The sequence below is a fragment of the Toxorhynchites rutilus genome, chromosome 1 (genome assembly GCF_029784135.1).
Source record: "Toxorhynchites rutilus septentrionalis strain SRP chromosome 1, ASM2978413v1, whole genome shotgun sequence".
Taxonomy (NCBI): domain Eukaryota; kingdom Metazoa; phylum Arthropoda; class Insecta; order Diptera; family Culicidae; genus Toxorhynchites; species Toxorhynchites rutilus.
In genome coordinates, this window is record NC_073744.1 from 31,330,047 (window position 1) to 31,338,729 (window position 8,683).

The 8,683-nt window shown below is 36.7% G+C and overlaps 1 protein-coding gene across 3 annotated transcripts; it reads left to right on the plus strand.

Annotated features, from left to right (window-relative positions):
* The first annotated feature begins 386 nt into the window (after positions 1–386).
* LOC129770361 (zinc finger protein 501-like) lies at positions 387–5,615 on the plus strand. 3 transcript variants are annotated; one of them, XM_055774318.1, is made up of 10 exons: positions 387–472; positions 540–613; positions 972–1,516; positions 1,570–1,653; positions 1,709–1,792; positions 2,182–2,265; positions 2,322–2,405; positions 2,459–2,542; positions 2,598–2,681; positions 2,737–5,615. In XM_055774318.1, exons 2-10 carry the CDS (start codon positions 591–593, stop codon positions 2,883–2,885), a joined length of 1,221 nt encoding a protein of 406 aa, XP_055630293.1. In that variant the 5' UTR covers positions 387–472; positions 540–590; the 3' UTR covers positions 2,886–5,615. The 3 variants fall into 3 exon arrangements, with proteins under 3 accessions (XP_055630293.1, XP_055629514.1, XP_055631108.1); XM_055773539.1 differs by lacking the exons at positions 387–472; positions 540–613 and adding an exon at positions 744–784; XM_055775133.1 differs by lacking the exons at positions 387–472; positions 540–613; positions 2,322–2,405; positions 2,459–2,542 and adding an exon at positions 744–784.
* The last annotated feature ends 3,068 nt before the right edge of the window (positions 5,616–8,683 follow it).

Below are 8,683 nucleotides of genomic sequence, written 5' to 3' on the forward strand. Positions count from 1 at the left end.
CTATGAAATATTTCGCGCTAAAAGAAAGACCGCAACTATATATTTAAATCATCTACAAGAACGTCGATTGATAATGAATCCGCTTCTGCTGCATAGAAGCTACGAATGTAAAAAAAAAAAAAAATGTTTGCCCAACAGATGCTCTGCATGTATGTGTAGCAAGAGCCCTATCGAACAAAATTGTTTGTGTCTCTTCGTACAATCAAATTTTCGTGCCTACTCCGATCCAAAGTAACCTTAGCCTCAGTTGCCCACGTGGCTGATAGTTTACAGTGTTTGTTGACGAAAGCGATACAAATGACATTACATTCATGTTTTATTTTCGGCATGTATAACCTTTATATATATTAGCCTTGATTTTGCATAAACCTTCAATCAAAACAATGCAAGGGATTCAAATTATACAAGAAGAACCTCTTGTTTTGCCTCTAAAATATAAAATATAAGCGTTTCAATGTTTTAGTTGGACAGTGTTGGTCTTTGTTGTTTGTTTCTTTGTTTTTAAGAGGCTTTAAACTTTGCAGTTCATTCGCCTCTAAGTTGGTCTTTGAAATCATTCAATCAAGTTAAATTTCGGCTGCAAAAGTGAGATGGCGATTGTTAGCAACAATTTGTAAGTTTGTTGAGAAAACCTTTTAAAGCCGCACCATCGCATCCCCAGAATAACTCGATAGGGTGACATGACATGCTTGTATTTTAGTCTCATGCGTTCTATTTTTGTTAATACTATTCTGCTTTCGGTAATAAATCATTAAAAAATGATCCGCAAATCAAAAAGAAGAAGGTGATGTAAATAATATATTTCTTCTCTGAATTCTCGTCGGATTTGAATAACTCAATGAAGTAAATAATTATCAAAGCATCCAAGGGTTTGCATGCTTCAATAGCTATTAACTAACAATTGCATCTCAATCGAACAATCATAAATATCGTGGAAGACACTAATGTTTGAACACATTCCATTCCAATAGTGACCAATGCAGCTTTTGCTCTGTTATGTGCGATGAGGAGTTTCATCATGTGCTAGTTCCTTCTCTCCTTCAAGAGCAGAAGCTGAAACCTATTCATCAGAAGCTGAGCGGTGTCACTTCCCAATTGAGTAGTTATCCTACGTGTGACAAATGCCGACAAGAGTTCATAATCACCCACAACATTTCTGAGAATTGCTTCCAAATTTTGCCCAGCACCAAACCGAATGACATCAAGACGGAGCCAGAGTTAATGATCGATGACCACGAACTATCGAATACTGACAACATTTTTGAGAGAGATACAAGATCGGACTTTGCGCCACTTGCACAGGAAGCCGAAGTGCAAATCAAGGGAGAAAAAGGAGAGGTATTCTTCATCAGTGAAATTGACGGAGAAGGCAACAATATACCATTGATTCCGGTTGCTAGAACAAATATGCGAAGAAAAAATAATTTGAATGCTTCACGTTCTTATTCTTGTTCACATTGTGAAAAAGCGTTCAAGGACTCTTCATCGCTTCAACGTCACATTCGAATTCATACAGGTTGGTAAACAATGTTTTGCTGCAATGCACACTTAGCAGTCATTTCTTTGCAGGCGAACGTCCCTTTTCGTGTCCACACTGCCCGAAGGCGTTCACCCAACATATAGCGCTCAAACAGCACATTCGAATTCATACGGGTTGATCAAGAATGCTTTTGTATATTGAACCATTCAGCATTGTAATTTTTTGCAGGTGAACGTCCCTTTTCTTGTCCACATTGTCCGAAGGCGTTTATGCAACATACAACGCTCAAGCTGCATGTTCGAATTCATACGGGTTGATAAAGAATGCCAAACACACCAAAACAGTCGGCCGTTGTCTCAGCTTTCCGATTTTTTTTAAATGTTGTACATATGGTGGCACCTACCTGAAATCACAATTTCCAGATTCATTGACCTTTTTGCAGTTATTGCTATTTTCTGAAATGGTTACGATTCCGCAGAGCAATGAACTTTTATAATTTTTTAAAAATACCCAAAACCTCATTACATTCAAGGTTGCAGTTTCTTGGAAAGAATTCAATTATTTTGGATACGCTTCTATAAAAATTGCGTTTTCAGGAGCTGCCACCTTATGTACAAGGTCTAAAAAATCGCGTCAAAATCGGCTGATATGGCGTGGATTTGCTCTATAGTGAATCATTCAAATGAATAATTCCTTTACAGATGAACGTCCCTATTCTTGCCCACATTGTCCGAAAGCGTTTAAGCATCAACCAACTCTCAAACAGCACATTGGAACTCATACGGGTTGGTAAAGAAAGTTTTACCACAATGAATCAATTAGAACAGTCATTCCTTTGCAGATGAGCGTCCCTATTCCTGTCCACATTGTCCAGAAGTGTTTAAGAACCCTTCCGCGCTCCTAAAGCACATTCGAATTCATACGGGTGTGTAACTATGTTTCACTTTAATGAACCATCTAGCAGCATTTTCTTTGCAGAAAAACGTCCCTATTCTTGTTCCCATTGTCCGAAAGCGTTTAAGAATCCTTCCGCGCTCCAAAAGCACAATCGATCACATACGGGTTGGTAAAGTGGTTTTACTACAAATAATCATTCAGCAGAGTCATCCCTTTACAGGTGAACGTCCCTATTCTTGTTCACATTGTCCGAAAGCGTTTAAGGAGGCTTCAACGCTCAAAGAGCACATTCGAACTCATACGGGTACGTAAAAATGTTTCACTACAATAAATAATTCGATTGCGTAACTACTTTGCAGATGAACGTCCCTATTCATGTCCGTATTGTTTCAAAGCGTTTAGGCAGTCTACAGTTCTTGGAAAACACCTGCATACACACTGTAATGAAACAGGCGGCTCCGGGATGGAATCATTGACGACCGCAAGGGAAGATATGACTGGATGCTGATGAATTCCTTTGTCGATTGAAGAATAAGAGCCTGATTCTCGAATACACTTCACGGTGGAAACGAAATAAACGGCACGGCATTGAACTACGTTTTACGAGTTAGTGAAGTGCCGAAGATAATAATGAGTTTTCATGCAGAATGAGCACTTTTCAAATAAAAAATTATTAATGAAAATTAACTTCTTCGTATCAAACTGGTATTCAATGTGAGTGGAAAACGTTGTTTTCTTCATGTGATATAATAATCCCATACAAAAATTTTATCTGAAGATAATTTGATATTATTCTGATAAGTTTAGTGGGAAACTAATCTCGCATCCAGATGTCGACACCGTACCGTTGTCATCGCGAATACGTTTAATTCCGTTTCCACCGTGAAGTGTATTCGAAGTGTATTCGAGAATCAGGCCCTAAAGCCCATAGCAGAAATGTTTTCTGAAACCATTTAAAACATGGCTCAACTACACGATTCGTCCAACGTTTGACTCTAAAGCCAGCGCTACACGATGCTACGAACACCCTCGAATGCTGGACGCTCGATGATTCGACGCATTGTGTAGTCGACTGACGAGCTACGAACCTCCAATGTCGAGTGTCGAATATTCGCGTTGGAAGGTAATCCGTTCGTTGTGGATTACCTTCCAACGCGAGTGGCACGAGTCAAAGGATTTTTGTCATTCGTTGATTCGACACTCGATGACATTCGATACAGCGCTACACGATTCGTCCGAATATATCTTTGACAGATTGGTTTGTTTACAAGTTTTAAATGAAGGAACTATTAAATTGATTCATAAAATTCAAAATATTGCAGTTTAATAATGTTGATTTCAAGCATTTCTAATTTACAGCCCGATATCAGTACAATTGCTATGGCAGCAATTTCAATACTCGCATCGTCAGCCAGTTTCCTGATGTTTTTGATGGTAAATAAAAACAATAAGCATTCCATCCAAATACTCGCCGATTGCTTGGACCGATTGCATTGAATCGAACATTCACTTCACCGTGTAGCAGCACATTCGTCACAACATTTGTCGATTCATCGAGTCAAATGTTTGAGTCCAACATTCGAGTAGAACGTTGGACGAATCGTGTAGCGCCCGCATAATGTTGGACTCAAACATTTGACTCAATGAATCGACAAATGTTGTGACGAATGTGCTGCTACACGGTGAAGTGAATGTTCGATCCAGTGCATTCGGTCCAAACAATCTGCGAGTATTTGGATCGAATGTTTATTATTTTTGTTTACCACCAAAAACGTTTGGAAATCGAATGACGATGCGAGTATTCAAATAACTGCCGTAGCAATTATACTGATATCGGACTTTAAATCAAAAATGCTTGAAATCTACATTATCAACCTGCAATATCTTGCCGCATATTTTTAATTTCACGAAACAATTTCATAGTTCCTTCATCTACAACTTGTAAACAAACCAATCTGTCGAAGATAGATTCGAACGCATTATGTAGCTGCGTATCGAATACTATCGAGTGTCAAATTGAGCGAATGCCAAAAATTCTTTTGTAGGAGATGAGACAAGACAAGAGAAGAAATGCGAAATAATCAAAATATAGGTAAATATAAATATAAATCGGCTACAAAATCTTTGTGTTTCATCTGCTCATGATCTTTGGTAAAGCGTTGGCATTGTATGCAAATGAATTCTTGGATTACTCAACACGCAAGCAAGACGTGAGAACATTCCTCCACAAATAAGGAGAGGAAAATAATATAAGAGCGAAATGAGAAAAAGCTCTAATTTGTCTCTGTTCCGTTCAGCGTTGCCAAATAGGCTATACAATTATTCGGATACATTAGAAGTAAAAGAAACATAATTCGGAAACATTGGCACCATTGGTCCGAAAGAGTATCAGTTAATAAGAATGAGAAAAATGAGCAATTAAAGAATATCTCTTTGGCTGATGCATGCCACTAGTTTGATGGAACGTCAGTCTCTAGAATAAAATTAGCAGAAACGGTCATTGGAATTCAACTAATGCGGGCGCTACACGATTCGTCCAACGTTGAGACGAATGTGCTGCTACACAGTGAAGTGAATGTTGGATCTAATGCATTCGGTCCAAGCAATCTGCGAGTATTTGGATCGAATGTTCATTATTTTTGTTTACCACCAAAAACGTTTGGAAATCGAATGACGATGCGAGTATTGAAATAACTGCCGTATCAATTATACTGATATCGGATTTAAATAACAAATGCTTGAAATCAACATTATCAAACTGCAATATCTTGCCGCATATTTTTAATTTCACGAAATAATTTCATAGTTCCTTCATTTTCAACTTGTAAACAAACCAATCTGTTGAAGATAGATTCGAACGCATTATGTAGCGGTGTATCGAATACTATCGAGTGTCAAATTGACTACACGATGCGTCGAACCATCGAGCGTTCAACATTCGGGGCTGTCCGTAGCATCGTATAGCGCCGGCATAACAGACAGAAAGGGAAAGAAAACAGGGGTGACATTGCGCATTTCGAAACGAGTAACTCGTTTTGAGATAATTCAAACTCGAATCTAATTGATTTAAGTATTATGTATCTTTTTCGAGTTATTATTTTCAGTGTACTAGATTTTGTCTCGAAGGGAAATGTCAAATTTTTGGGTTTGTAAACAAAGTAAACTTCATGGCTATTGCAAATATCAATGCCGAAAAACAAATTTAATTTGATATAATATTAGACTTGTGATTAGAAAGAAAAGATCGCGAAATGTTTTTTGACGATGACGATAGTGGAGAAGAGAGTACGGTTATTCTACAGAGGAGAGAGTTGAGAGATAAAAGTGACTATTTCGCTAAGTGAAAATAAGTGAGTTTGTCTTATATACGTTTCCTATATAAAATTTCGGCAGTGAAAATTTCTTTCTTAAAAAACAAGAAATTTAACGCTTTCGCGTGAGTTCGCGATTTGAGACTGACTTTATTTTCAACATGTGCAATATTTATATACACCATCTTAATATAAAATATGAGGAATATCTCCTCTCTTTTTCTTGAAACCGATAACACATCGATTTCATTTTTAGATCACCCACGTGGACAATCTTCCTATGTGTGTATACTGTCCTTTCCATCCTTCGCCTAAGCGATAGGCTGTGTAAACTCGAACAAACATGCATTATGTTTTATTTCTCCCGTTGGTAGATGTTTGCGCGCAGCTAAATATGAAAAGGGCAATAAAATGCATCCTAAGTGATGCATACAATAAATTGTTTACAAGACCCAATCTAAATGTTGCGCTTCGTCCTAACTAAGCGACTATTTCCCATTTGGGTTTTATGATAAGCAATAACTAAAGGACCACAAGTATTTTGGAACTTAATCTATACAATTAAAGCAAACACTTGTGTTTGTCTTGCTCTTAATCATTTTCTTCCTTCGCTCAGCTGGGGTCTTGTTTAAATATAATGTTAAATTTTGCTTATTTACAACAAAGTCCTATCTGTTCGCGACAGGCAGTATATCAGACTTAGTCGAGAAGCATTTAAAAATACTTCGGATGCAACCGTGTTCCAAACAACTCTCAGAAGCACAGCTACTCCTGCAGCGAAAGGTCGTTTTGAATCTTGTGGCTTCTGGTCGCACCAAATTAATGTAATGAAGGAGAAAACTTTTTACTTGGTGTGGCTCAACCAACAGTTTCATCAGTGCTCAATGAAATGATGTCACTTCTGGAAAGAAGCTTATGCGAAAAATTGATCGAATTGCATACAACATCGTTTATTGAAACAAAGCAATATTCCTTCTACAAATTCAAGATACTCGGTGTATTGATGGTACTCATATACCCATTCTAAGGCCTACGGAAAATGAACAAATGTACTGTATGTATGTGACACTTATTGTATTTCTTTGTGATTCCATCATGCTGGAATAGAAGTATTGTATTTATACTCACATACTTGTATAAATAGACGTCAAAACCAAAGGAGATACAATTGAAATTTTCTTTGATGTAAGGTTTAGTATTAAAATCAACGTTTGACTAACATTTTCCCATACGACGATCAACCCTTTCTTGTCGAGACATTTGTTCTCGTTTCGAGTTAAAAATGCTCGAACATAATGTTACGTAATGTCAAACTTTGCTCGAAACTCTACTACTGCCTTTTCGCTCGTTTCGAGTTGGCTTCGAAATTCATAATGGCAAAAGTGGTCGAAACGAACAAAAATCACTCGTTTCGAAATGCGCAATGTCACCCCAGTTCTGACTGGAATATTTATTCTACGCGTGGAAACAATGCATGTATTATAGAAATTTTATGACAATGGCAAACTAGAGATGGGCATAACAGTTCACTTTGATGAACAGTTCAGTCGTTAACCGTTCAACTAAATGAACTTGTTATTTTGAGGAGGGAGGTATGTCAAAAAATAAATAAAATATACATTTTCGCTTCGTTAAGGTGAAGGTGGAAGGAAGCCATTGTAGTGGTATAGGTAAAAGCACGTGTTTTAATGGGATACTTTTCACTACTTTTCACATCAGACTGTGTGGCGCTTCACTGCACTGCATGCGTCTTATATCGAATTCGTTTTTGTTCAGTTTCAACCCCAGTGCCGCACTAACTGCTGTCAAAATGTTTGTTTATTCACTCAGTTTCGCACTCAGTGTCGCACTAGGTTCGCTCCGAAACTGTTAGTTTCGCACTGAGATGTTTCACGGGTTGGCACTCGGGTTCACCAATACAACTATACTAAACTGTCAAGTTCCGAGTATTGTTTTGGAAAATCTAAAAATAAAGACTATGAAAATAGAAAACCTGCTGCTTTTGCTTTTGTACGTAACGCGTAATACACAATCCAATTCGGATTCTGATTTTGAAGAGTATATTCGAGTTGACGGCATTAAGCTACGTGTGCTTTTATTAGGACGCGAAAATAATGATGGAAATCCAGGTGGAATAAACCTGCTTTCAAAATCAAAATTATGAATGAAAATTCACTTTAACGTATCGAATATTTGTTGTATGTGATGAAATAAGAGGTTTTTTTCGATATCGCAGAAACATATTGAACGAAAACTATGTATATAATGATTTTATATTATAATAGTAATTATTTGTGGAACAAACAGGAAATGCATCGACAAATGGTTAAGTGAGTGTCAGAACTACATGTGTTAGGTAATCAAACAGTATGTTTACTTCGTCTTTATTATGTTTTAATAGTCATCTTATTCAGCCTCCTTAAACTAGAGCAATTTTTGATACTTCAACACAAATAACGAAATTCGAATTTTTCACTGTTATTAATTAAAAGTAAGCAACTGAATATAATTCATGGAAGTATAAAGAGCTATAAAATAACATAAAAATGTATTAATCGATTGTGGTTTCATTGGAGTAAGAATCAGAACATAGCATAACTGCATGCTCGAAACAAACATATTTTTTACATTTCATGCAGCTGTTGTGTGTTTTTCGGGTCTTTTATCGAAGAGAAGAATGTATAACGACCTTCTAGATAATTACCAGATGATAAAGGTTCTGGAATATGAAGTTTGCATATTTCTAATATCCTTTGTCTCTGTTTTCTTGGTAAACCACGAATTTAAGCCTTTTTTAGATGGGACATAAAAAGATGATATAAAAGGATTTCTAGGAACTTCCTTTTCTTTTTTTTGCTTTCTTGTCGATATTATCCATTATAAAAAAATATCCCCGAAACAGTAATTGTTAAAAATTACCATAAGCTACCGATTAGTTTATAGTTTACTGTTAACAATTCTTTCACAAGTGTATATATGTATGACCAGTATATTT